The 26,868-nt window shown below is 49.6% G+C and overlaps 1 protein-coding gene across 2 annotated transcripts in view; it reads left to right on the top strand.

The window, feature by feature from the left end:
* C5 (complement C5) overlaps positions 1–26,868 on the top strand; it is a 75,465-nt gene that overhangs the window by 28,387 nt on the left and 20,210 nt on the right. Inside the window, exons 13-28 of one of the 2 annotated variants that reach the window (XM_038553258.1) lie at positions 1,106–1,315; positions 1,439–1,588; positions 2,646–2,775; positions 3,805–3,867; positions 5,226–5,420; positions 6,529–6,622; positions 8,193–8,266; positions 9,016–9,155; positions 12,835–13,062; positions 14,541–14,601; positions 17,303–17,392; positions 18,851–19,063; positions 19,534–19,609; positions 22,515–22,674; positions 23,746–23,841; positions 24,607–24,778. In XM_038553258.1, coding sequence (XP_038409186.1) covers positions 1,106–1,315; positions 1,439–1,588; positions 2,646–2,775; positions 3,805–3,867; positions 5,226–5,420; positions 6,529–6,622; positions 8,193–8,266; positions 9,016–9,155; positions 12,835–13,062; positions 14,541–14,601; positions 17,303–17,392; positions 18,851–19,063; positions 19,534–19,609; positions 22,515–22,674; positions 23,746–23,841; positions 24,607–24,778 — 2,152 coding nt within the window. Of the gene's footprint in view, positions 1–1,105; positions 1,316–1,438; positions 1,589–2,645; positions 2,776–3,804; positions 3,868–5,225; positions 5,421–6,528; positions 6,623–8,192; positions 8,267–9,015; positions 9,156–9,929; positions 10,337–12,834; positions 13,063–14,540; positions 14,602–17,302; positions 17,393–18,850; positions 19,064–19,533; positions 19,610–22,514; positions 22,675–23,745; positions 23,842–24,606; positions 24,779–26,868 lie in introns of those variants that run through there. The other variant, XM_038553259.1, reaches the window with a different exon arrangement.

Genomic DNA, 26,868 nt, shown 5'->3' with positions numbered 1-26,868 from the left:
AGGCCCAGACCTCTTCCAATATGCGCATTTCAGCGACATAAGGGGGCCCTAGTCCTGCTCTTAAGAGTCCATCCGATACCTACTCTGATGCTGTATTTTAGCAGCAAGCCTGTTGCATCACCGGCCTTAATCAAAGGTGGCCCATCAAGCCTGTGGATGGAAGCCAGGACAGAAGGTGGGGACCGTGTTAAGGGCTTCCTGACGATTGTCGAGGAAATGTGTTATTCCGACGGCCAGCCAAACAGGTGGTGATGGCTTTTTCAACATTTTTGAGAAAAAGACTTAAAAATAAATGAGGAGCACAGATCATAGTGACTGGTGAAGAATTATGGGACCTGTGTAGAGGCTACGTACCAAAACCACGTATGCAGCCCTGCTTTCCAAGGACAATTTAAGGGATCTTTGAGGACATTTGGCCCACATGTGTTTTGTGACCTTTTTTTATTTAAACCACATGCCTCCAATTTAGAACCTAAAATCTGGCTTTATTTATTTTTTTTAAAGATTTTATTTATTTATTTATTCATGAGAGACACAGAGAGAGGCAGAGACACAGGCAGAGGGAGAAGCAGGCTCCACGCGGGAAGCCCAATGCGGGACTCGATCCCAGGACTCCAGGATCATGCTCTGGGCTGAAGATAGGTGCTCAACCTCTGAGCCACCCAGGCGTCCCTAATCTCTGGCTTTAAAACTGAATTCCCAAATAAGACACATTTTACTTACTCATCTTTTTTTTTTTTTTTTTTTTTTTTTTTTTTAGCCAATAAAATGAAAGATTTTAGTGACAGTGTGATGACTTTAGGCAGACATGGGGTCAAATCCTAGCGCTCTGATTTCTTAGTTTTGTGATTTTGAGGTAATATCAGTCTGACATGTAGTGGATTCCTGAGCCCCCGTCCCTCTATCTGTCTGCACAGTGAAGGTCTACCCCTGTCCTGGTCCTCGTGAGAAAGAAAGGAATTCAGTAAATGTAAAAGCTCCCGACTCGTTGTGGACCCAAACTTATGACTTTCTTTTTCTCTACCATAATTTCTACTCCAGCTCCAAGCTCCATCCTGAAGCAAAGGTTTTATTGTTAACGGCCGCCACGGCTGTTTATTTTCAGGTTTTATCCAAGGGCAAAATTGTTCACTTTGGCAAAGCGGAGAAACTTCCAGATTCATCTTACCAAAGCGTAAACATTCCAGTGACCCCAGACATGGTTCCTTCAGCCCGCCTCCTGGTCTACTACATCGTCACGGGAGAGCAGACAGCAGAGTTAGTGTCTGACTCAGTCTGGTTAAATATCGAAGAAAAGTGTGGCAACCAACTCCAGGTGAGCCACAAATTATGAGTCACAATCCAATTTCCTTCTGTTACAGGCGACTCTGGATGAAACCACTTGATGCTTTATCTCATACAGTTGACCTTTCCTTCCCTTTTTCAAATGATCTTTCAGGTTCATCTGTCTCCGAGTGCAAATTCGTATTATCCAGGCCAAAGTGTGTCTCTTAATATGGTGACTGAGTCCAGTTCCTGGGTGGCTCTCTCAGCAGTGGACAGCGCTATATACGGAGTCCAGGGGCAAGCCAAGAAGCCCATGCAAAGAGTTAAGTAGTGCACGGCTTGGTTGCGGGGGCAGGGGGTGGCTCTGTGCAGCGCCTCGGGAAGGATGGCCCAGGGCTAGCTTGTGGGGAAGAACTGGGGGAAGACCAGGCCTGCTTTTCTATAACATACTCAAAAATGGTTCTTAGGAAGGTAGGCCATCCTCGTGTTGGTCCCTGAAGCATAGATTCGTCCTTTTCTGTTTCTCCAAGTGTAGAGTTAAGCACTTCAAGAACGTATGACCATGATGGCAAATTATATTCATGGGGCAAAAGTGCCACCGATTGGGAGGATTTTTTCAGATCAGAGAGTAGGGGGCTTTATCGCGGCAGCCTAAGAAGTCTGGATAGGCAGCCTCTGGAGGGTTTTTGGTCTTGTTTTCTTTTCTTTTTTTTTTTTTTACTCTTTTTAAAATCTGTGGCACAAAAGAATATGACAATTATTCAGTTCCCCTGAATTCCTGTTTACCTCCCAGATGCCCTGCTACTATTTTCTAAGCTTAAATTTCTTTGAACAAGAAAGAAAAAAATCTATACAGTTAAAAACATTCAGAAAAGAAAAAAAGAAAAAACATTTGGGATCAAAATTAAAACTGGAATAAGCTTCCCCAAACAAGCTTCTCACCCATTTACAACCTTGAGCCCTCTTCTCCAAAACACAAGAGTCTATGCTCCTTTTTTTTTTTTTTTTTTTTTTAGCAACTTAAAAATTGATTTGTCTGGTAATTCACTGGTTCATCATTCGTTGTTACACTGATCACAATACGCATCCTACGTACAAAACAGCATGAGTCGTTCCCAAGAATCTTCTCTCTAAACCTTAAAACTTAGTTCTTGTTTTAATTTTGAATGGGTGTATGTTGATAAAATATAAAAGGACAAACTAAAATAATGGAGTTGGGAAACTTAGTCTTTGACCATTTGACAAACAAGTGGCCTGATTTGTTGTAACCATGTGACAACTTGCACCTTGAGTCCTTCGGAGGAATGATTCATTCATCTGACATTTTGCCTTTCGTTAATTCTTAAGAAGGATTAAATTAGCTGACTACCTCCGGACAGGTATTTCAAGCCTTAGAGACGAGCGACCTGGGCTGCGGGGCAGGTGGTGGCCGCAACAACGCAGAAGTGTTCTATTTGGCTGGACTCACCTTCCTCACCAACGCCAATGCGGATGACACCCAAGAAGATGGTAAAACGTTCAGCATTTTTGGCTTATTCTGCAAATTGATTCCTGAAATTTACAGTGATCATTTGCCTCCTGGACATCATCTGTGTGACTCTCCTCCACAGTCTTGTCTACGCTGGCCTTAGGGAGACAGGGCTCCATAACGCCCCGGGACAAAAGGTTTCGCTGACCATCAAGAGAGAGCACAGAGTCTTTAGTGTGGTCCTCAGAGCCTTCCATGAGCTTCTGCGCAGCTCTCGGCAGTTGTCCCCTGTCTCAGCCCCGCTTACCCTACGTCGGGGCCGCGCAGGACCAGGTGCAGTGGCGCTCCGCCCGGGGCCTCGTGGGTGGCACGATGCTCTCTACACCTTAGGCCTTTCCCCATCAGGACTGCTTCCCCTTCTATTAGCCTGGAGAAGCCGGTGAGAGGACCGCCGCCTCCATCAGGCCTCTTCCCCGCGTAGGAGTGCTCGCCCCCCTCCTTTCACAGGGAGAGCCCCGGAGGGACCCGCTCCGCTCACAGGCACAGCGGTGCGTCACCGTCTGGTCTCAGCCACTGTGCTGTGAATTCTTTAAGGACAAGGACCACCTCTTAATCATATTCTTTCTGTGGCTTTAAAATTGCTCCTGATTATATTTGACCCATGATTCCTGATAATACAGCACAAAGAACAAATAATAAAAAGAGCCGTACCCAACAAAAGCTTTGCTCACTTCCACATGCTTAGATATTTCTCTGTAATCAGTGGATCGAAAAGGTTGCAGGATTTAAGACCAAACTCCAGGATTTGGTTGAAGCCAAACTCTACAGATGACATGAGATCATCTAAGATAAAGCAAGGCGTATTAAGACGTGGGGGGCACCTTGCCTCATCAAAAACAGGCCCTCGGGGAAAAAAAAAAAAAAAAAAAAAAAAAAACAGGCCCTCGGGGTTTGTTGAATAAAATGAGTGACTTGGGAATGTCTTAAATACTTGAATAATTTCATGCGATTTTCTTTCTTGAGATTTTTATCTCCTTTCCCCCCCACCCTTCTTTGTTTTGTTTTAACAGATAAGCCTTGTAAAGAAATTCTCAGGCCAAGACGAATGCTGCGAAAGAAAATAGAAGAGGAAGGTACTCTAGAATTGCATGCGATTGTGAAAAAGTTATGATCCTTTTATTCAAAAGCCATAGAAAACTAATCATTATCTAACTTTCCCTCATCCGAATAGAATGGATGCAAAGAAAGATACGTACAGATGTCCCACTTGCCTCTCTCAGAAAGATTAATCCAAATAAATCCAGTATTTCTTGTGCTATAACCTCAATCTGAAGATAATAAGTATTATTTCTATCTCCAAAATCTAAAAGATTAACTTTTGTCACAAAAAAATATATTCTTCCATTTTTATTCTGACAAAATTCATGATTTGATTAACTTTGGAGCGTACCTCGAAACCCATTTCTTCTATTCTGTATATTTAACCGCAAAGAGTATTTTGGATTATTCTTTGGCAAATCAGTCCAATAGAAATTATTTTTAAACAATTATTTAAGTAGAAATGTGACGTACTGGCGGTGTAAAAATAAGAAGAATGTTGAACTAGAAGTCAGTCACTTGAGTTCAACCAATAATCGTGCTTCGATTAATGTCATAATTCCTCCCATCCGTACGTGAGTTATTTTAATTTTAACCTTTGTTCTAAGTTTTAATGATGTGAAGAGGAAGATGCCGAGCCATTTGAGCATGATGAGGGATGATGTCGCGAGTGATGGCCCAGAAACCACATCAGAAAAGTCTTTAAAAACAGGATCTGTAGCTTAAAGAAGGAAACCCTTGAATGTTGGCGCTAGTCCCCTTCACATGGGTGAAAGCTTCTCAGTTAACTGATTTTACTCCGAGGGGCTGAGCCCGGTACCAGGTTCCAGAGCTGGTACTGGGCTTAGTTGCAGGCTCCTCGACCATGTCGACCGAAGCCGACGACGGCGTGTTGAGGGCTCCTGCCTCACTAGCGCAGCCGGTCACTGTCCCAGCCCGGTCAATGTCCCGGCCCGGTCGCTGTCCTGGCTGATCACTGTCCCGGCTGGTCGCTGTCCTGGCCGGTCGCTGTCCCAGCCGGTCACTGTCCCACCTGGTCGCTGTCCCGGCCCAGCCGCTGTCCCAGCCCAGGCACTGTCTTGGCCGATCGCTGTCTCAGCTGGTCACTGTCCCAGCCCAGTCCCTGTCCCAGCCTGGTCACTGTCTTGGCCGGTCGCTGTCCCAGCCCGTTTGCTGTCTCAGCCGATGGCTGTCCTGGCTGATCAGTGTCCCGGCTGGTCGCTGTCCCACATGGTCACTGTCCCACTCGGGCACTGTCCCAGCCAGTCACTATCCAAGCTGGTCGCTGTCCCGGCCCGGCCGCTGCAGGCAGGCTTCGCGGGGCGGTGGGGCCTGGTACCCGCGGTCCCTGCAGGCCCGGCGGTGCCATGACCCTCGCCTTCTGCCCTTGCAGCTGCTAAGTACAAACAGGCGGTGCTGAAGAAATGCTGCTACGACGGGGCCAACCGGAACTACGACGAGACGTGCGAGCAGCGCGCCGCCCGCATCAAGGTGGGCCCCTGGTGCGCCAAGGCCTTCAGGGCCTGCTGCGACATCGCCAGCCAGCACCGCACCGACTCCAACAAGCCCCTCCAGCTGGGAAGGCTGCGTAAGTGTGGCCTCTCTGTCGGGTTTCTTTCTTTCTTTCTTTCTTTTTTTTTAAAGAGTTTATTTATTTATTCATGAGAGACAGAGAGAGAGAGAGAGGCAGAGACACAGGCAGAGGCAGAAGCAGGCTCCGTGCAGGGAGCCTGACATAGGACTCGATCCTGGGACCCCGGGGTCACAGCCTGAGCCCAAGGCAGATGCTCCGCCGCTGAGCCTGTATTTCTTTAAATGTATATTTTTCTGGCCATCTATCAAAACTATGGTATTAGATTTATTTAGGTTGTTTTCAGCTTTTTGCTTATCACAAGGAGAATTTTCACAGTCCCGTCCACATAGTTTCACGGTACAATTCTCCGTCGGTTTGGCTCCGGCTGCACAGAACCGAGCCTCGGCTACTCTGCCCCTCGCCGGGGACAGCGCGGCCTCCCGAAACTCCCCTGGGTGTTGCGACTCTGCGGGCGTCTGGGTGGCTTCTGTGCCTGCCCCGCAGCCTGCGGCCCCCGGACCGTCACCCCGGACGATTCGAGGCTCACCTGACCTGTCTCCCTTCTCTCAGGAGTCACAGCCTTGGGCCACTTACGTTGTAATGTCTGAACACTGTTGTTTTATATAGGGCGCCTGTTTCTTAAGTTTTTTTCTTTTTTTTAAAGTGTGTGTGTGTGTGTTTAAGAGAGAAGAGTAACTCCCATCAGTCCATCTTGGACAGAAGCAGAAATTCTGTCCATTTTTATTAAGGGAAATATAAATAAATTTCCCTTAGGTAAACCTCTTTTATTTTATAATATAAACACAATTACCATAATTATAAAAATGCAAATAACTGTATAGATTGATCAGTATCTTTTATAATCTCAGGCACACTAAGCATTTAGCAATTTAAAAAACAAAAAAAAGGAAACAAATCATTAAAGATATTATTATACTTTATTTGCTTTGTCAGTACCAAGGCTTTTGAAGTCCTATTTTGAAACGACTGAACAAAATGTTTCATGAACCTTTTAGGAAATACTCAAGTTATAGATTAATGCCCATGCTTCAAAATTTGGCTCTAAGTAAAATTTGTGTTGTTTTTTCATAATCACACATATTTTCTCCTCCTTCCCCCCCAGAAATAAAGCACCTGTTACCAGTAACAAAGCCAGAAATAAGGAGCTATTTTCCAGAAAGCTGGTTATGGGAAGTTCACCATGTCTCTGGAAGAAGGTATTATACTTCTTCAACACTCCTCTGAAAAATGTGGGAAAATGCAAATATTATGGTAAAAAATCTGGAAACTACCCATTTCCCAATAGTTTATTTAAGAGTTAAGACAATATTACCATTTAATGAAATTTTGTTTTATTTGCTTCACCTTTTTTTTTTTTTTTTCCCTGTGCTTCCTCTCGTAACTAGTTCCAGGGCAAGATTACCCACTCTTGGTGAGGAAGGGTACGCTTCCCTTTTATTTCGTCCCATTTCACTAAGCCTTCACTGAGCACAAGTGTGCGCTAACTGCTGTGGTACGCAGCCATTTTCATCCTGAAATAGCTATACTGTGAAATAAATATTGATTAATAAGAAGAAAGGTTCCTTTCTTGTTATTCAACACATTTTAAAAATAGATTTTATTTATTGATTCATAAGACACACAGAGAGAGGCAGAGACCCAGGCAGAGGGAGAAGCAGGCTCTGTGCGGGGAGCCCCATGCGGGACTCGATCCCAGGACCCGGGGTCACGGCCTGGGCTGAAGGCTCAGCCTCTGAGCCCCCCACGGGCTCCTATTCAACACATTTTTATGGCTGCGCCTTCTCTGTCCCCGGCACTGAAAAGAGTCAACAACGCTGAGTCCCTGAGCATCACCCGTCCTTGTGGACTCCAGCCTTGACCTTAAGGAGCCCTCGAAGCCCGAAGGCCGGAGCCTGCATCGGCCTTGAGTGCGTGTCCGGCCTCCGCTCTGCCTCTAACCCTTCCTCCCCCCGTTGTCCGTCGCGGCTGGTGCTGCCCCTGGGTAGCGCCTCCACCGGAGCCTTCCCTCCACTGTCCCAACCCGCCCCGGGACTGCGTTAAGTGCCCCTCCTGACGAATCCTGCTGTGTGGAACATACAGTATTATAACGGCCTGATTTCCATGTTAAAACGTCACTTCCAGGGCAAAGCCTACACCAGAGCCCCGCTTGCACAGGCCCTCAGAGAGAGGCGCTGAGGCATGCAGGCCGCGTCCCAACTTTTTAAATGCTCATCGATACGGTTATTCCAGTGATTGCAATTTATTTGCTCACCTGTTTCTTCCACTAGAGGTGAACCCGTTGGGAACAGTGCGGTAGGCTGTAGGCGTCGTCTACTCGGCCTTAGTGCTCCGCCGGACACTAAGTCGGCGGACAGTGGCTGCTTGTGGAACGAAATAAATAAATAGATGAGCTTAATCTTAGAAATGTTTAGCTATGCTGACTTTGTCACGAGCGCTGTTAAATGCATGGCTTTGCTGCCCTATTTTAGAACATACCACACAGTAAATATTTTTTGTATGTTTTGAATTTGTGGGGTTTCAAAGGTGCATCTTTCTGAATTTGAATTCTCATCATACCAGTGACGTATTTTAAAACATGCAACATCTAGGAGAGCTCATGAATGTATTTTTTTCTTGTTTGATTTTTTCCTTAATACGTGATGTGATTTCATTGGGTTGTGATTTTTTTTCTTTACCCTAAAATAGTATGAAGCAAAGATCCTGTTAGTGAATGCTGGCAAGTTGGGCTAATCACTGGATTTGAATATTAACGTTTTAACTTTCCAGAAACCAATTACAATTTGGGCTTCCTGATTCTCTAACTACCTGGGAAATTCAAGGTGTTGGCATTTCAGACAGTGGTAAGTAAGCTTAAGTCATATACTTATTTAAGGGGTGGCTTGATTAGCAAAATGTAGGGGGTTTTTGTTATAATCCATATAGTGTACTCAGGACTTGAGTGGTATATCATTTGTTAAATATCCTTTTTAACGTATTACAAAAAGACGTGGATATGCCCGTATCTTTGACCATATTAATTTGTTATTAATTAATTGTTGTTAACTACCTGTTAATCTGTCAACCATCATTTTTATCAATGCTGATGTCAAATCCCCATCTTCCCTCATTTTTCTCACTGGCTGGGAGCTTGAGTAGAGTTAGAAGCAAACGTGTGACTTCTCTCCTGGGCTAATGCCCTTCTGTGGCAATTTAGTACAGATACTTTATTAATAACTTCAGGGTTGGTTTTGTTTATTTATCAGCTATTTCTTATTTAAAGTCTTGGTTTCCGAAATCAAAATGCTATACCGAGTAAAGAGAGTCAATGATGAATATCTAAAAAGAGATTTATTACCTAAGTTGACGAGCATTCTCATGCCTTAGTAGAATTAAATATTTGTCAGATAAATGAAATTTTCTATAAATACCTATAATTATTGAAATACAGATCAATTAGTAGAAAATTCAAGGACGTGACAGTGCAGAGAAAAACATGATACAATATTCCTTTTCTTCCTTGAAGCAAAGCAAATCTGAGACACAGTAGTACTAATGAGGCCTTACAGAATTCCCTAATATGCCTCTACTTCTCTCCCACTTTGGACTGAAGGCATATGCGTCGCTGATACTCTCAAGGTACAGGTGTTCAAAGATATCTTCCTGGAAATGAATATACCGTATTCTGTTGTACGAGGGGAGCAGATCGAATTGAAAGGAACTGTTTACAACTATAGAAGGTTTGGTATACGGGTAAGTAGGTGCTTATCATTCAAATTTATGGGAAATAAATAATAATAAATATTATTCAAATAAATGGGAGAAAGGAAGAATGATTTTATTAGAATTCTATTCATGGAATTATCACATACACAAAAAAACACAAACATTCAGGGAAGGGATGAAGGAAGGAGGAAGACTTAAGACAAATGTTCTTATGACTCCAATTTCAAGAAGCATCCAAGGGGCGGCTCAGTCTATTGGGCATCCGACTCTCGGTTTCAGCTCAGGTCATGATCTCAGGGTCGTGGGATCGGGCCCCGTGTCGGGCTCTGTGCTCAGCGTGGAGTCTGCTGTATGTTCTCTCTCTCCCTCTCCCCTCCCCCTGCTCACTCGCTCTCTCTCTCTAAAATAAATAAATAGAAATAAAGAAGAAAACAAGTCCGTAAGATAACCGGTGTGCTGTGGAGGTTCTGAGAAGGACGAGATCCTAGGTAGTTCATCTATCGCCCTGGATTCTGAGCTTCTTGATGTCGTGCCTCACTACCCCTTCCTTCTCTCCAGTCCAGCCATTCATGCGCATCTTCGCTCTGTAGACCTTCTGTCCCCTCTGCAGTCCCCCCGGCAGGCCTGTCGCCCTGTTACTTCGCAGCCGAGGCCCTGCAGCATCATTGAAACCCGCCGGCCATTGGCTTCACCCCTCTGTTGGCCACTAGCCCTCCGCTGTCCGGGTAGGACTTCATAAGCTACCCCTATAAGCACCCTAATTAAAATCATGCTAATTCCCTTAATTCTCTCTCACTCCAGGGTACACTCCCTGAACAACTCCAACCGTGGTGGGATGGTTTGCCTTCCTTTTGTCGGCACACGGCTCAAGAGACTGATTTCATCTGAAAATAATAGTCTCCAGCCTTTATGTGGGAACTCAGTGTGGTCCAAAAATTTATGTTTTATAAAAAGCTCCAATTTCACTCTTAGAAATGAATATTTTGTGGTTTCCAAAATTTTTGCTTACATGCTCTCTAAATGTTGAGGGGAAAACTGTGCAGCCCATTGACACATTTCTAATTAGCACCTAAAATTTTTCAGCATGAGTTCAAAAAATCTGAAAATCTATAACTTTGGAAATACTTAAATATTAATATTTTTTCCAAAGAAATGGTTATAACAAACTTTAAATGTATACAGCAGGGATCCCTGGGTGGCGCAGTGGTTTAGCGCCTGTCTTTGGCCCAGGGCGTGATCCTGGAGACCCGGGATCGAATCCCACGTCGGGCTCCCGGTGCATGGAGCCTGCTTCTCCCTCTGCCTGTGTCTCTGTCTCTGCCTCTTCCTCTCTCTCTCTCTCTCTCTCATAAATAAATAAAAATTAAAAAAAAAATAAATGTATACAGCAGAATCTAAATACCATAGCATTCCATTTTAAAATACCCCAATAATCTCTTATTAACAGGTTGGATATCAGCTCCTTTTTCTCTGTGAACACATATTCCCATTTCACTCTCCTAATGTCATACGCTTTATGCCTGAATGTTTCTGGTTGATCACCTCATACTTTGAGGCAACAAAAATATGTAGATATATCAAAGTTGAAATATTTTTGAATTCTATAAGACTCTAAGTGTCAAGTAATTGCTTGTGGATTTAATTAAAATTATGTAAGGATTTTGATGCATATTGTCCTAATTAATGCAAGGGAAACCGGCCTGCCTACGATGCTGAATCTTTTACATCTCTTTGTCCTTTTGCTTTATTCATTAGATCAGTGGCCAGCTATTGCCTGTGGGTCCAAACTGACCTACTGCCTCTCCTTTTACGACCTATAATCTAAGAACGGCTTTTACATTTTTTTTTTTTAAAGATTGAAAGAAAGAATAAACTTTCATGGCACATGATAATTATATGAAATTCAAATTTCAGTGTACTTTTATAAAAAAGTTTTTATTTATTTCTTCATGAGAGACACAGAGAGAGAGGTAGAGACACAGGCAGAGGGAGAAGCAGACTCCCTGCGGGGAACCCGATGCAGGACTTGATCCCAGGACCCCGGGGTCATGACCTGGGCCAAAGGCAGGTGCTCCACCACTGAGCCCCCGGGCATCCCAGATTTCAGTATCCTAAATAAAGTTTCCTGCCACACTTACCTGTGTAGGTCTCAGCCATGGCAAAGCTGAGTGCTGTGACATGGTCCCCTGAAGCTGCACTTTCACGCCCTGTGCTGCTGCTCAGAGCACCACCAACTGCAGTGCCACGACTGTAACCCGACAGGGTTCTACGTGCCCTGCATCTTGCTGTACTGCCGTATTTTATTTACTTTTTAAATTATCAGTGCTTTTTCATCTTACCAAAATAAGAAACAAGAACATCTGTGATATCTCAGGGTTAGTCCCTATCTTTTCTCCAGTGTAGGTCACATTTTCCTCTTTCTATCTAGTCATTTCGGGTTGGGCCTGGGACCTACCAGTGGTGGGTTCGCATGACTCTGGGGTCTATGGAGTCGCTCCAAAGAGCTTGGTCTGGGCTTCGTGCCCTGGGCCCGCGCCGGCCGCTCAGAGCCCCCACTTCTCAGTCTGGTGGCTGCTGGGTCCCCTGTCCCCCGGGCCTCGGAGACACAGGCCACAGGCTGGGCTGGGGCTGGGCCAGGCCTTGGGGGCCGGAGGCCGTGTCTGGGGACCGATGCCCCGGTGTGTCCTCGGCCATCCGCGAAAGCTGAACGGCTGCTGTGGGTTTTCTTGACCTTCTAGATTTGAAAATTGAACATATTCTGCTTTAAACATCGCTTTCTATTCTCAGCTTGCTAAGAACTTTTATGATGAATTCATGCAGGAACTCTTGCAAAGCATTGTTCTCGAACTGTCTGGCCTCGCCCTCCTGCATCCACCCCGGGGAGAGAATCTCGGACCTGGGGCTGCCCCCAAGGGCTTCTCTAACTCCCGCCCACCCCCCAGGTTGCTGTTTCCCTAAAAAGATCACAAAGAGGGAGCCAGAACTTTCCATTTTTGAGAAACCCTTCAAATTTGTTGTTGAAGGTCGGCGCTCTTTCTTGTTTACCTGCTTGATTTATTCAGCATCCTTATGGTTTTATTCTTTGAGATATAGTTCTTAATTCTGACCGGTTGCTAGATTTTGGGGTGAAGATGAACAATTTCTACCATTTAGGTCAGAAGTCGGTGGGTACTAGGGACTACCCCCGGGACAAAGATGAGGAAATGAGCAGTGATAGGGCTCCTGTGGCCTGTTATTGTCACACAGTGAGAGGCGGAGCCAAGATTTGAACCTAGATCTTTCTGGAGCTGAAGTGTGGCTGTAAAATGGGGTACAAGTGGGAAACTCTAAGTGTCTTTAGTGTTTCCTAAAACCATCATTTGCCGAATACCGAAGGCTGAGCTCAAAGATCCATGGAGCAGCGGGTCGGGCAGGCGCCTGCGCCCGGGGTTCCCACTGTCTGAGGTACAGGCGTCAAGAGACCGTGTCACAAATGGTCTGGGGTCAGGAACCGAGAAGGTTAGACGCAGGGAAGCCGAGACGTCCCGGAGCCGGGCCGACCCTGCCCGCCGCCTGCACGCGGCCCCCCAGCGCCCGAGTCTGTGGCGTTAGAAGGTGAGGCCGGTGATGCCCGGCCTGGGAGCCCGAGGGGGCACCTCCAGGAGAGCTGGCACCCGCACGGACGGGGCGGGGCACAGGCACACGCCTGCTCACTGTCGGTGTTCAGTTCTGTGTTCAGATGTCAGCTGCGGAGGGAATCTGCACGGCAGGCGGCTCGGCCGGCGACCGCCGGGGCCCAGACCCCTCCAAATGCCGGTCCCTGAGGTTAGAGGGCTCCTCCAGCCACCTGGTGACCTTCAGCGTGCTGCCGCTGGAGATCGGCCTCCACAACATCAACTTTTCGCTGGAGACGTCGCTGGGAAGAGAAATCTTAGTAAAAACACTACGAGTGGTGGTAAGAAACACACGCTTCCCTCCGGTTCTTTTTAAGAACACTTTTCTTGTGGTGAAGGGGGTTAGGAGTCTCCCTCTGATGAGCCCTGAGCAGGCAGGGAGGCTTGAGCACGGTGCTGCCCCCGACACCAACACCGACAAGGCGCCGTAAGCTCATTACAATGGAATTAAGATTTAAGGAACAAAGAAAGAAAAAGAACAATAAGAAAAAAAAAAACAAACACTTTTTTCATTTTGAAAAAAAAAAAAGTTGTTGGCAACTTACCATTTAGTGGATCAGAAAACACAGAGAAAATGTAAATATAACAAAATGCTAGATTTAGGGGAAACTGGGTGGGGGTTGTCTCACATTATTCTTGTGACTTTTCTTGAAGTCCGACACTATGATTTACAATTTTAAGTGAGACAATGAGAACTTGCTTATTGTGGAACATACGGAGTAACGGAAAACCACAGGGAAGAACGTGAAAATCACAGATCACTCCCACAGCCGGCGATACCCAGCTGCGACAGGTGGCGAATGGCCTTCCACGTTTCTGGCCCCAACACGTTCCGAAGGCGTTTCTTGAGATCCAGGTGCCAGCCGTCGCGGCAGGTGCCGGAGATCCGACCGTAATAAGACACGGCCCGTGCGTTCACAGCTTAGAACTTGCGGTCTAAGAATATGTTCCATTTGCAAATGAGCAAACGGGCCAAAAAGGGGAGAAAACTATCGTTGCTAAGTAGTATTGACCCACGTAGTCTGTTGGGCGTGTTCACGTTATCTTGGCAAGACTCCCCACGTGGCCGGTCGATGACGGGACGGGCCTGCTTGGGTCTTCAGTCTCTGGCTCCTGTTGTCAGCCGTGAAACCACTTCAGTAAACACGTACGGGCTTATGCTGTGCGAGGCGTGTTCTGATGCACCTCGCGTGGTGCTGCCCTGCAGACTCTGGGGACAGGCCTGGGTTTGAATCCTGTCCCCACCACCTCCTAGTGGTGTGACACTGCATACGCTTCCTGATTCCTCTACGGTCGTTTTCCTCTTCTATCAAATGGGAGTAATAATAGCTTCCCCTCCATAGAGCACTTTTTGAGGTTAAATGAGCTAAAACGTACAAAGCATTTAGATCAGTTACCTGGCTTGTAATACTATTTAAGTATTTGCTCTGGTTATTTTGTAAGTAGCCAGAAAATCTTGTTCTTGCGTGTATGGATATAAATATTTAAACATATGTTGCCTTCTTTTTATTTTTCTTTTTTTTTTCATATGTTGCCTTCTAAAAAAAAAAAAAGAATTTGTCAGCTGGAAAGTAGTCGAGTTGACCCAAGAATTCAGGTCATATAAGTTGAATTATTTTCTTTCATTGTTTGAAGGGGGCATCTAAAATCCAGTGAACAAAAAATAAAAAAATAAATAAAATCCAGTGAACAAATTAAGGCTCTACTGAGGGAATTAAGCTTAACCATATTCTTGACTGAATGTTTTCTGTCTTTTTAGCCGGAAGGTATCAAAAAGGAAAGTTACGCTGGTGTTACTCTGGACCCAAGGGGTATTTACGGTAGGCAAAGTGATTTTGTATTTTACATATTGTCTTTCGCGCCGGAAATTAAAGTGTAGAGGCAACCCGAAACGCTGTTTCTCAAAATGTTATTTGTCTGAAATAAGAAAAATCCACTTCTTAGTTCATTGACATTCTTGATAACATATGTTCTATCCCAATCTGGATGGGTTTAGAACAAAGGAAAAGAATTCCATTAGTTTAAAGTGCAAAGCATTGAAATGGTAATGATTGGATCACTTCTCTTCGCTGTTGGTCATTTTGTATCTATCACAATAATAATTTACAATATTTTCTTATAGAATCATCAATCCAAAGAACACCTAAGAAAAACCCATTTCTGTCCTTCTTTAAAAAAAAAAAAATTATTTATTTATTTATTTATGATAGACATAGACAGAGAGAGAGAGGCAGAGACACAGGAGGAGGGAGAGGCAGGCTCCATGCAGGGAGCCTGACGCGGGACTCGATCCCGGGACTCCAGGATCACGCCCTGGGCCAAAGGCAGGCGCTAAACCACTGAGCCACCCAGGGATCCCCCATTTCTGTCTTTCTTAACACACATTATTTGGAAACACAATAATGCTGATTAATCACTTAACTAACCCATTCCCCTTTGTTCCTGCTTCCCTGTTTTTACCCTTCCATAAAGATATTCTGAATCTTCTCACAGTTAGAATTTTGCAAATATCTGAGCATTTAATCAAGGCCTATATATATATATATATATATATATAAGGCCTATATATATATATATATATATATATATAAAATATATATATATTTATATAATAACGCATTATATATATATATAAATATATATATATAATGCGTATATATTTATATGCATATATTTATTTGTAATGTATATACTTACATTTATGCATATATATTTATAAAATTTAGAATATGTTCAATTAACAATTCTTTTCAACAACAAAAAAAGACAGGCCTCCATAGTTCTTATTAAATGTTTAAAATCTGCTTCATGTGTCTTTTCTTTTTTTTTTTTTTTTTTTTAAAGATTTTTTTTTTTAATTTTTATTTATTTATGATAGTTACAGAGAGAGAGACAGAGGCAGAGACACAGGCAGAGGGAGAAGCAGGCTCCATGCACCGGGAGCCCGATGTGGGATTCGATCCCGGGTCTCCAGGATCGCGCCCTGGGCCAAAGGCAGGCGCCAAACCGCTGCGCCACCCAGGGATCCCTCATGTGTCTTTTCTTTCAGTGATATAGCAAAGAAAAAAAGTTTACTTACAAATCAAGACCATTATACTCAGAGAGCCCTTCCTCTGGGGGTGCAAAGACTTCGGGCCTCTACCTCTCAGTCAGCCGAGTCTCATAAGCCGACTAAGGATGCGCAGCAGAAGGCAAAGCCCCTCCTAGACGCACACATCCTTAGGCTGTTTTCTTTGATTTCATCTTCACACAGACCCTCTTCCAGCCCAAGAGCAGAGATAGTAGAAGCGCCGAGGTCTGGGGCCTCCCGCAGTTACCTCCGGCCTCGGAGCCACAGTCCGTTGGCTCCTCTTCCTGAGTAGCCCTACGCCCCCTGTGCTGACGTTCCTGCAAACCGCTTTCCAAAACGGCCCTGTCGTGTAGTCCCAGGTGTGCACAGCAGGCCTGCGAGATGGGAATGGTCTTTTATCTGGGAATAGATCTCTTGAGCAAAAATCTTGGTTAAAAAAAAAGTAATAGGGCAGCCCCGGGGCTCAGCGGTTTAGTGCTGCCTTCAGCCCAGGGAGTGATCCTGGAGACCCGGGATCGAGTCCCACGTGGGGCTCCCTGCATGGAGCCTGCTTCTCCCTCTGCTTGTGTCTCTGCCTCTCTCTGTGTGTCTTTCATGATTAAATAAATAAAATCTTTTTTTTTTTAAAAGAGAGAGATTACATAAGCTTAGGGTCTGATAAAAATCCTCGATTATTTTTAACTTCCTTTTAAAATTTTATTGTTATAATTGTTGACGAGGACGTGGAAGAAAGGGGAGCCCTCCTGCACTGTGTGTGGGACGCAAACTGCTGCAGCCGCTCTGGAAAACAGTGTGGAGGTTCCTCAAAGAGTTAAAAATAGAGCCTGCCACAGGACCCAGCAATTGCACTGCTGGGGGTTTACCCCAAAGATACAGATGCAGTGAAATGAAGGGGCGCCTGCTCCCCAATGTTCTCAGCAGCAACATGCCCAAGAGCCACACGTGGGAGGAGCCTCGGTGTCCATTGACAGATGATGGGTGAAGAAGATGTGGTCTACGTACCCAATGGGATGGTACTCAGCCATCAGAAAAATGAAATCTCGCCATTTGCAACAATGGGGATGGAACTAGAGGGTATTATGCTAAGTGAAATAAGTCATTCTGAGAAAGACAATTGTCATTTGATCTCACTCATGTGGAATTTAAGAAACAAAACAGAGGATCATAGGGGAAGGGGGGGAAGAGTATAACCAGATGAAATCAGAGAGGGAGACAAACCTCTTAACCATAGGAAACAGCCTGAGGGGTGCTGGAGGGGACGGGGTGGGAGGGACGGGGTAACCGGGGGACGGGCATGGAGGAGGGCACCTGAAGGGACGAGCACTGGGTGTTCAGAAGCCTGATGAATCACGGCCTCCACCTCTGAAACTAATAATACATGATATGGTAATTACCTGAATTCAAATTAAAAAAGAATTCTGTGTAAATCTAATAATTTTCTTAAATTCCAGGTGTCATTAGTAGACGGAAAGAGTTCCCATACAGGATACCATTAGACTTGGTCCCCAAAACAGAAGTCAAAAGGATTGTGAGTGTAAAAGGTAAATTGACAAGTGTTGTTTTTATTTCTCCTTTCCCTTTATGCCTCAAAACAACAATCAAATATCCTGATTATCATTTCTCCTCTCGTCTGCTCCGCCGCATATGCACATCCACCTTTAGGGGAACCTTGCCCCTTCCTCACCTTCAAACCCGCAACCACTTTTCTGACTATTTTCTTCCATTGGCCTGATGTAGGGGGAACTTTGTTCTCCCAGCTTGGGGGGCTGTTGTTGCCCTCAAGGCTTCTCTCGGGGTCTCCACGACCTCAGGGGGCACCATTGGGCGCCCCCGGGGATGCAGCGCTCTGCTGGACGGCCGGGCCGCGGGGCTCCCCCCACGCTGGGCTCCCCTCCCTGACCTCCCCCTGGAGTACCCCCATGCCGGGCTCCCCCCTGCCCCAGCCTCCCCCTTGGCCCTCCCCACCCCCGCCTTCCCCCCCCACCCCCAGCCGCTCCCCCCCACCCCCAGAAGTTTTGCAGGGGTGGCGGCGTCCCTGGCTTCCCCCAGGTCCCCGGCCACTGTGATCCCATCTGTGTGACCAGGATCCTGGGGTGGGCCCGGCACCACCACCAGGCTGTCTGCTCTGCTTGCTGCGAGCAATTGACTGAGGCGGCTTCCGGCGTCCAGAGCTGGCAGGTTGAAGGGCAATGAACTGGCCGCGTGGGCTCCGCAGTCCGCGGCCTGCTGAGCGTGCCCTCTCGCCGGCATATTCCAGTGGCATTTCCAAAAAGATTTTCATTCATTTATTCATTGATTTATTTATTTGAGAGAGAGCGAGCAAGCGAGCACAGGGAGAGGGAGAGGGGGAAGCCGACTCCCCCCGGTGGCATTGTTAACCCTGTTTCTTTTATTCATTTATTTTTAAAGATTTTATTCATTTATTTGACAGAGAGAGAGAGCGAGAGCATAAGCAGGCAGAGTGGGGGGGGGGAAGCAGGCTCCCCAGTGAGCAGGGAGCCGCCGCGGGACTTGACCCCAGGACCCCGGGGTCATGACCTGAGCCCAAGGCAGACGCTTCACTGACTGAGCCACCCAGGTCCCCTTGGTGTTTCTTTTACATTCATATTCCTAACCAGAGCTTTTTGTGTCTCCCCAGCTAAGGAGTAATTCAACCACCTGGATAAACGGGAAAGAACAAGGGGGGCACCTGGGTTGCTCGGTCAGTTAAGTGTCTGACTCTTGATTTCAGCCCAGGCTGTGATCTCAGGGTCGTGAGATCAATCCCTGCATCAGGCTCTGCACTGGGTGTGGAACCTGCTTAAGACTCTCTCTCTTGCTCTCCCTCTGCCCCTTCACCCCTTGGCCCCTTGCCCCCACGAGCTCCCTCACACGTGCTCTCTCTCTCTCAAGAAAAGAAAGAAGAGGGTTAGTTACTCTTCTATTTAAAATACACCATTCCTCAGCGGTTGATAGAAATTGATTGATTGTGTCTACCCTGACTTGTTTGTTTACTACAGGAATGCTCATGGGTGAGGTCATGTCTGCCGTTCTGAGTCAGGAAGGCATTGACATCCTCACCCACCTCCCCAAGGGGAACGCGGAAGCAGAACTGATGAGCGTTGTCCCGGTGTTCTACGTTTTTCACTACCTGGAGGCAGGAAGTAATTGGAATATTTTTTCTCCTAATTCATTAATGAAAAAGCAGAGCCTGAAGAATCAGCTGAAACAAGGTAAAAAAAAAAATTCTATTTTACATATTGTGCATAAAAATCTTGTGATTTTTAAACTAAGGATGCAATCAACTAATATGTGAGTTTTTATGAATCATACAAAAGGGGAATTGTAAAGCTTTTCTGCAAAAAAGAAAAATCACGAGATAGACACAATGATATAAATAAATACTGTTTTCTGTAGCATTTTGGCCTCCCTTACCAAAATGCCTGGACGAGAGACAAGACCCCTGCATTCCAACCTCAGCAGAGCGCTTCCTTCCCTCTTGAGTGAGCTCAGAATGTCCCACTTGATAATTCCCAATTCAAGCGATTCATGATTCCCACACTTTGGGGAAGTTGAGGGTTGGCCCCAGAGCACACGCTCGCCGCCCGGCACCCAAGGGAAGGCCCCTTGCCAGGAGCCCGTCAAGCACTGGCCGTGTGGACGGCGGGCAGGGCAGCACGTGTCTTTCTCCGGTGCCTCCTAGGGATGGTGAGCATCACGTCCTACCGGAACGCCGACTACTCCTACAGCATGTGGAAGGGCGGAGACGCTAGCACCTGGTAAGCAGAAGGCCTTCGTTCCCATTCTCATCCGACAGGTGCCCACCAGCCACGGAGGACGATGAAGGCTGTGCCTCTGCATGCGCCCCGAGCCCGGCTAGTCCTTACCCCGCACGGCTCACCATCCTGGCCCAGGCCTCTCCCGTTTCCTACCTGGGTCACTGCCCTTCCAGCCTCAGCCCGCCCCCCTTCGTCTACACTGAGCCCAGCAGCTGGCGTCGCCCCGCTCACAGCATAAGTCGGGGCCCCCGCTCAGAGCCCTCTGGGAGCTCCCCATCTTACCCAGAGTAAAAGCCAAACTTCCCTGCCATGAACCACGAGGCCCTGTGGGGTCTGCTCCTTCTCACTTCCCAGCTGCACCCCGACTGCTCCCTTTCATTCCCCTCACGCCCTCTGGCCCTTCAGGTTCCTTGAACATCCAGGCGCTTCCGTCTCAGGGCCTTTGCACCGACTGTTCCTCTGTCCAAAACGCTCCTCGGGTATCAGGGGCTGGTTCCCTTCATCCCTCGGGTCTTTACCAAAAGTCAGTGTGGATCATCTACAGATCATTCGGTCTAAAATTGCATCCCTAAAAAAAATAATAAATAAATAAAATAAATAAAATAAAATAAAATAAAATAAAATAATAAAATAAAATTGCATCCCGTTCCCATCCCCATATTTCATATCCTGCTCCCCAGCTTTCCATTTCTTCTTAAAATTGATCGTTAACATTCTTACTTATCTCAGTAGGATGTAAGCTCCCTGGGGGCAGCTGCACGTACGCCCAGCGCCGGGCGCATACCTGGCACACAGCAGGTGCTCACTAAGTGCTCAGCGAAGCAGAACAACTTCCTCGTTTCTGATGACGGGAGGGCAAGCGCCCCATTAACGGAGGGTGCACGTGGCAGCGTGTCTTCTGCAGACTCTGTAGCTCAGCCCTGTAACTCGTGAGAGGCCCCAGGATTCCACCCTTGACCGCCTTCCCCCTGCAGTCCCACCTTCGCCCCCGACTTCCATAATTTCTGGCTCCCTGTGGAGTCCCTGGGCCTAACTTCTTTCCTAAGCTCCAGATCCACATTTCTAGGGACCTGGGTGCCAAAGGCCCTTCAGCCGGGACCCATGCCAGCCCAGTCTTCTGTCTGGGTTTCCTTGATCCGTGGGCAGCAAATACTCTACACATTCGGACCTTCCCTTTGCCTGTGGCTCTGCATCCGGTCGGTCACCACGTCCCACGGGCTCTACCTGAAAGCGGGTCTAACCCTGTGTGGGCGGCACACGTGAAGATGTGCGGGCCCCGGAGCACGCCGGCCAAGGACAGCAGCCGGGACGCGGGGGGCCGGGCTTGGGGACCAGCGAGGACCAAACGCCCCCTCGCCCGAGGACGCGCAATAGCTTCTCAGTTAATAACTGGGGCCTCTGGGAGTTCTGGGCCAGGCTGAGCGGATGGTGTTCAGCCAGAAGCACAGAAATATTCGGGTATCGTCCCACTCACTCCCCGAGTTCCCTGGGAGAAGCTTGCACAGAGGAAAATGCCCAGTACCCGAATACTTTCAAAGTATTTTTTTTTTTTGAGAACTACAAGGAAGGTAACAACAAAAAAGGGGTACAAAACATCATTTTAATGGTTTGGGTTTTTTTAAGATTTTATTTATTTATTTATGAGAGGCCCAGAGAGAGAGGCCGAGACCCAGGCAGAGGGAGAAGCGAGCCCCATGCGGGGAGCCCAATGTGGGACTTGATCCCGGGACCCCAGGGTCACGGCCTGAGCAGAAGGCAGTGTGCAACCACTGAGTCACCCGGGTGCCCCAATATCATGCATTTTATTTTATTTTATTTTTTAAAGACTTTATTTATTCATGAGAGACACAGAGAGAGAGAGAGAGACAGAGACACAGGCAGAGGGAGAAGCAGGCTCCATGCACCGGGAGCCCGATGTGGGACTCGATCCCGGGTCTCCAGGATCACGCCCTGGGCCGAAGGCAGGCGCTTAACCGCTGAGCCACCCAGGGATCCCCGAGAAAGAAAAATGAAAAGGAAAATTTTTAAGCGAAGAGGGAGCGTCAAGGGTTGACTCAGAGCGTCTGAGGAGCGGGCGGCTGTGGGCGGCTCAGGCTGAAGGGCCGCGGGGCCGCGGCAGGAGAAGGGGCGTCGTGGGGCCGTGAGCCAGATGCTGGGGAGCTCGTGACAGATGTTCGTGGAGGCAGAAATTGCTACAAAAAGCGAAAAGAATGAAAACAAGAAACCTCGGCGCCTGGGACGGCGGCGGCCCCTTGCGAGGGCGGGTGGGTGACGGCGCGAGGGGCGAGCTGGGCGCTCCCGTGGGCGCGGGCGGACTCGCAGGCCTCAGACGAGGCTCCAGGTGTCCCAGCCTGTCCACGCCGCACCACCTGGAACCTTAGGGTTTTTCTCTCCCGTGGCTCGTGCCCGTCCGTCAGGGCCCCGACTCCAGACTCTGCCCCACCGCTACTGTCTTCAACGTCAGAGTAATCTTGTTTTTGATCCTCAGGCACCGGGTTCGCGCGCTGGTCACGGCGAGGCCGCGGCCGCAGAGGATGCGCCGTTCACATTTGCCGACGGAGGGTTTTTGCGGCTCTTCCTAGAATCTTCTCTTTCCTTGTGAAGTGCTACAACCTACTTTAGAATTGTTTGATTTAAAATACTATTTTTCTTTTAAAGAATAAATGTTGTATTAAGTAAAAACACACTATGGGGCGCCCGGCGGCTCCGTGGTCGAGTGTCTGCCTTCGGCTCAGGGCATGACCCCCGGGTCCTGGGATCGAGTCCCGCACGGAGCCTGCCTCGCCCTCTGTGTCTCATGAATAAATAAATACAATCTTAAAACACACACAGACACATAAAAAACACTATGAATTGAAAGCCAAAGGGATCGACCACCTAAAATTATTTGATTTTTGCCTTAAAGGTTAACAGCGTTTGCTCTGAGAGTGCTCGGACAGGTGCAGAAGTACATAGGCCAGAACCAGAACTCAATCTGCAATACTCTGCTGTGGCTGACGGAGAACTGCCAACTGGAGAACGGATCTTTCAAAGAAAACTCCCAGTACCAACCAGTAAAGTTACAGGTAAGGAAACCAAACGCACAGCTGAGCACCAGTTTTACTGACAAGTCGGAGTTCCGTTCCTATTCCAGGCAGTTTGAGGGGGAGAGAAGGTTCGTGCCCCTGTTGGGAGCACCCCGCGGGCCGCTCAGCTCGACAGGGCGGAGGAGGGACGGCTGTGGCCGCGCCGGGGTGCGCGGGGGCAGGTGCTGGAGGACCCAGAGCAGGGCCATGTCCCCTCCGTCCACGTGCCCCCGGTGTAGACTCCCAACCGCAAGTCCTGAGCCTCACGGACGGAGGCTGTGGGGTGTTGCCCTGAAAGGTGGGGCCCCGTTCACGTCCTGTTAGTGGGAGAGGCTGGGGTCAGGCCCCAAGCTGCGGGGCCAAGCACTGTGCAGGGTGAGGCCCATGGTCCCTCCCCACGACTCCGCTCTGGTGCCTCCTCCCCCTCTCCTCCCACCGTGATCCTTCGAAAGCCAACAGTGTTCTGGGGTGCTTTGCTTTGGGTTGTTTTTCTAAGATCTTACGATTCATTTCTGAGACACGGAGGGGTGAGCATGGGTGAGCTGGGGGGTGGGGACCTGCAGGCAGGACGTCGGGGTGCTCAGGGAGCGTTGGGGCACTCTGGGGGGCGTCGGGGTGTCCAGGGGGGTGTTGGGGCATCCAGAGGGGAGTTGGGGTGCCCAGGGGGCGTTGGGGAACCCGAGGGGGGCATCGGGACACCCAGAGGGGAGTCAGGGTGCCCAGGGGTGCCCGGGGGGATTCAGGGTGCTCAGGGGGTGTCGGGATGCCCAGGGGGAGTCGGGGTGCCCAAGGGGCGTCGGGGTGTCCAGGGGGCAGTCGGGGTGCCCAGGGGGCATTGGGGCACCCGGGGGGAGTGGCGCGGAGGGCAGGGGCCTAGAGTGCAGAGATGGCATCGGAACCAGGGCTCAACGGGGTCGGGAAGCCCTGGGGGGGCCGCAGGGTGGGGGTTGGGGGCCAGGATGCCCACGTCCAGCTGAGGCCCGGGGCTGCCCGGGGAGGCCACGGGGCGGACGGTCACCTCACTTGCGGGACACCGGCTCAGCCTCCGTGGGAATCATTCCTCATTTTCAGGGGACCTTGCCTACTGAAGCCCACGAGCACTCCTTGTACCTCACGGCCTTCGCGGTCATTGGAATTAGAAAGGCCTTTGACCTGTGCCCACTGCAGGTAAGGCCTGGCCTCCGCCCACGGCCTGGGTGCCCATGGCCTGGGTGCCCGTGGCCTGGGTGCCCGCGGCCTGGCTGGGGGCCGCCTTCACTGGCCTCTGCTCGGAAACCCCGGGGCCGCACGGTGGCGGCGCGTGCTGCAGCCCCTTCAGCCCCTGCTTGCGGGCCGGCGAGGACACGGAGGTGCAGGCGGGGTCGCTGTCACCGTCTGGGCTACGGAGCCACGCGGCGGGCGTGGGGCCGGTCAGCTGTGGCCGGGGTCTAGGACGCGGCGCCCCCGCTGCCTGCCCGCGAGTCTCGTGAGGCCACCCGGTGCGCGTGGCGCTGGCCTGCAGCCGAGGCGCCTCGTGGCGGGGACTAGCGGGAGCCGCGCCAGCTCGTCGGCGTCCTGGGGCCCGGGCTGGACGCGGAGGCCGGACGCCGAGGGCTCGCCTGACCGAGTCAGCGTGGGCCTCCGGGGAAGGGACGAGCGTCCGGCCTCGCGCCCCGGCCTGTAGATCAGCAATGACTTGGACTCGGCCCCCGAACCCGCGTGGATGCGGAAACACCCGGGGGTTGGCGGGGCTGCGGCCGCAAAACCAAATACCCCGTTGGCTGTGTCCCAAGGCCGTGGCCCCTGTGTCCCGGGGCCTGCAGGAGGCAGGGCCTGAGGGCCCCCCCAGTGCCTCCCCTCGGGCCCCTCCGTCCCCCGGGCCCTCCCGGCCGGGCTGCCTCGTGGGCGGGTGGCAGGCCCCGGAACCCAGGCGTCCTCTGCTGTCGCTTCCAGAAAATCAACGCGGCCCTCACCAGGGCGGACGCCTTCCTGCTCGAGGGCGCGCCCTCGGCCCGCAGCACCTTCACGCTGGCCATCGCCGCCTACGCGCTTTCCCTGGGGGACAGGACGCACCCGCAGTTCTACTCCATCGTCTCGGGGCTGAAGAGGAAAGCTTTGGTTAAAGGTACGGCTCGGTCCTGCCCGGGCGCCGAGTAGTGACAGGCGGCGGGCACGCTCACTCGGGGCACGCTCACTCGCGGAGCTGGAGCAGGACGCGCTCCCTGGGCGAGTGTGCAGGACCCTGGCCCCACGCCCGGCTCCGGGCTCCAGAGCTAAGGCCACAGACTGGAAGGAAAACGGGCCAGGTCCTCTGACACACGGTCGTTATGGGGACGGACACGTGTGGGGAACAGGTTGGCGGGAACCGGTACAAAGGACGCGGAAGCAGGGAGGGGACCCGGGACTGGGTGCGGCCTGTAACCCACGGCTCCCTGGGAGGAGCCCTGGGGACGTGGGGGGAAGGATGTTCCGGAGGAGGAGCCACAGGTGCACACGCCCGACACGGGGCCGCCCACCTGCACACACCCGTGCGCGTGCACAGCTCCCAGCCGCCCGAGAACCCGGCTGAGGTCGGGCCTGCACACTCCCCTGGCGGCTCCTGGTTAGGACCCTGCACGGCCTGCCTGGTCCGTCGCCCATCACCCGGCGCCCGGGGCCCCTGGAAGCCCAAATCTTCAACTTCCACTTTGAGTAGAAAGGGAAGGCGTCGGAGGGTTTTTAGCGGCGAGGCGTGCCCACCGCCAGGTGCCTGCACTCTCCACCCTGGCTTGTTCTGCACCCGCCTCGCTCTGTATGTATTTCATCCTGGAAAATAAAAATTCCGCTTCCTCTGGGTCAAGAGTATAGAAGTAGAAAGAGGGTGGCAGTGACCCCCGGCCCTCTGCTGGCTGAGGTTCTCTAACAGCTTCATAAATGCAACGTGAGGTGAACCAGTATCTACAAGGTTTGATCTTTTTTTTTTTTAAGATTTTATTTTATTTATTCATGAGAGACACAGAGAGAGGCAGAGACACAGGCAGAGGGAGAAGCAGGCTCCATGCAGGGAGCCCGACGCGGGACTCGATCCCGGGACCCCGGGGTCACACCCTGGGCTGAAGGCAGGCGCTAAACCACTGAGCCCCCAGGCCGCCCTGAGATTTGATTTCTGTCATTTTAAAATGACTGAATCTTAAAAAAATAATAATAAAAATAAAAATGAATCGTAATACATGCCTCCCACCACTCGTATAGGACTTTAAAAACAACACAAAAGAATTGTCTTGGGTCTTGTAAGATAGGGATCATGAAATTATAGCAGTTACGGACAGATCTTAAGAATTCAAATAACATCGAGCTGCAGGTATCCTTAAAAAGCAAATTTTCAACCTAAATACAGCAGCTGCTCTGAGTCTCTGAGAGGGAAGGGAAACATTGTCCAAACTCACGCAAATAACATAATCATGAATTGCAGACAGTTATGTCGAAACCTCGACTAATCTTCAAAAACGATTTCCAAATATGCCTTACCGGTTTGTTTGTTTTTTTTAAGATAATCTGTTCAAAAAACGATGTAGAGTGACAAGGTTCAATTACTAGAGCCGCCACGAGTGTAATTTAGGCCCTGACCTACGGGAAGCATCGCACGCGTGGGATTCTTCACATTGGAAAGTGATTATGAGACTGAACCAAGGTGTCGGGCACGAGCTCCTAATTGCCGGGACGTGGATTTTTTTTTTTTTTCTTTTTCTGTCGAGGAGAAAACTTGTCCAGTCCATCCCACAGTGTCCGTGGTAACAGCAAGGCTTCCTGCGCGTGCGGTGCTTCCTGGTGGATTAAACGTCCCGTTTGGGGTCTCAGCTGAGTTTCGCTGCCAGGGAACAGTCCTACATACCCCGAGGACCCGAAAGTCAGTCCCTCGGGGCTGAGGGAAGGGTCCCCGTGGCCGCGGCCAGTCCCTCGGGGAGCAGAGAGCGGAGCTGGGTGCTCTGGGTGCTCGAGGGACCAGTTCACGGAACTTCCCGCTCCCGAGTGCGTGTGGACTTTGCCCCACGACCTCGTCCAGCAAAGACAAGCAGCACAGTCTCAGGGACCCCGCCCTGTACTGGTCACCTCCACGAGCTGCTCCTCGCAAGCGAGTAAGAAACGTCCAGAACGCCAGCGGCCACCACCAGAAGAAACTTCCGGAAGCCCGCTACACTCACGTCACCTCCACGCGTTTCTCGACATTAATGAATG

The sequence above is a fragment of the Canis lupus genome, chromosome 11, assembly GCF_011100685.1.
Source record: "Canis lupus familiaris isolate Mischka breed German Shepherd chromosome 11, alternate assembly UU_Cfam_GSD_1.0, whole genome shotgun sequence".
Classification (NCBI taxonomy): Eukaryota; Metazoa; Chordata; class Mammalia; order Carnivora; family Canidae; genus Canis; species Canis lupus.
Note: the sequence above shows the minus strand (reverse complement) of the source record. Positions and strands in the feature narration are given on the sequence as shown.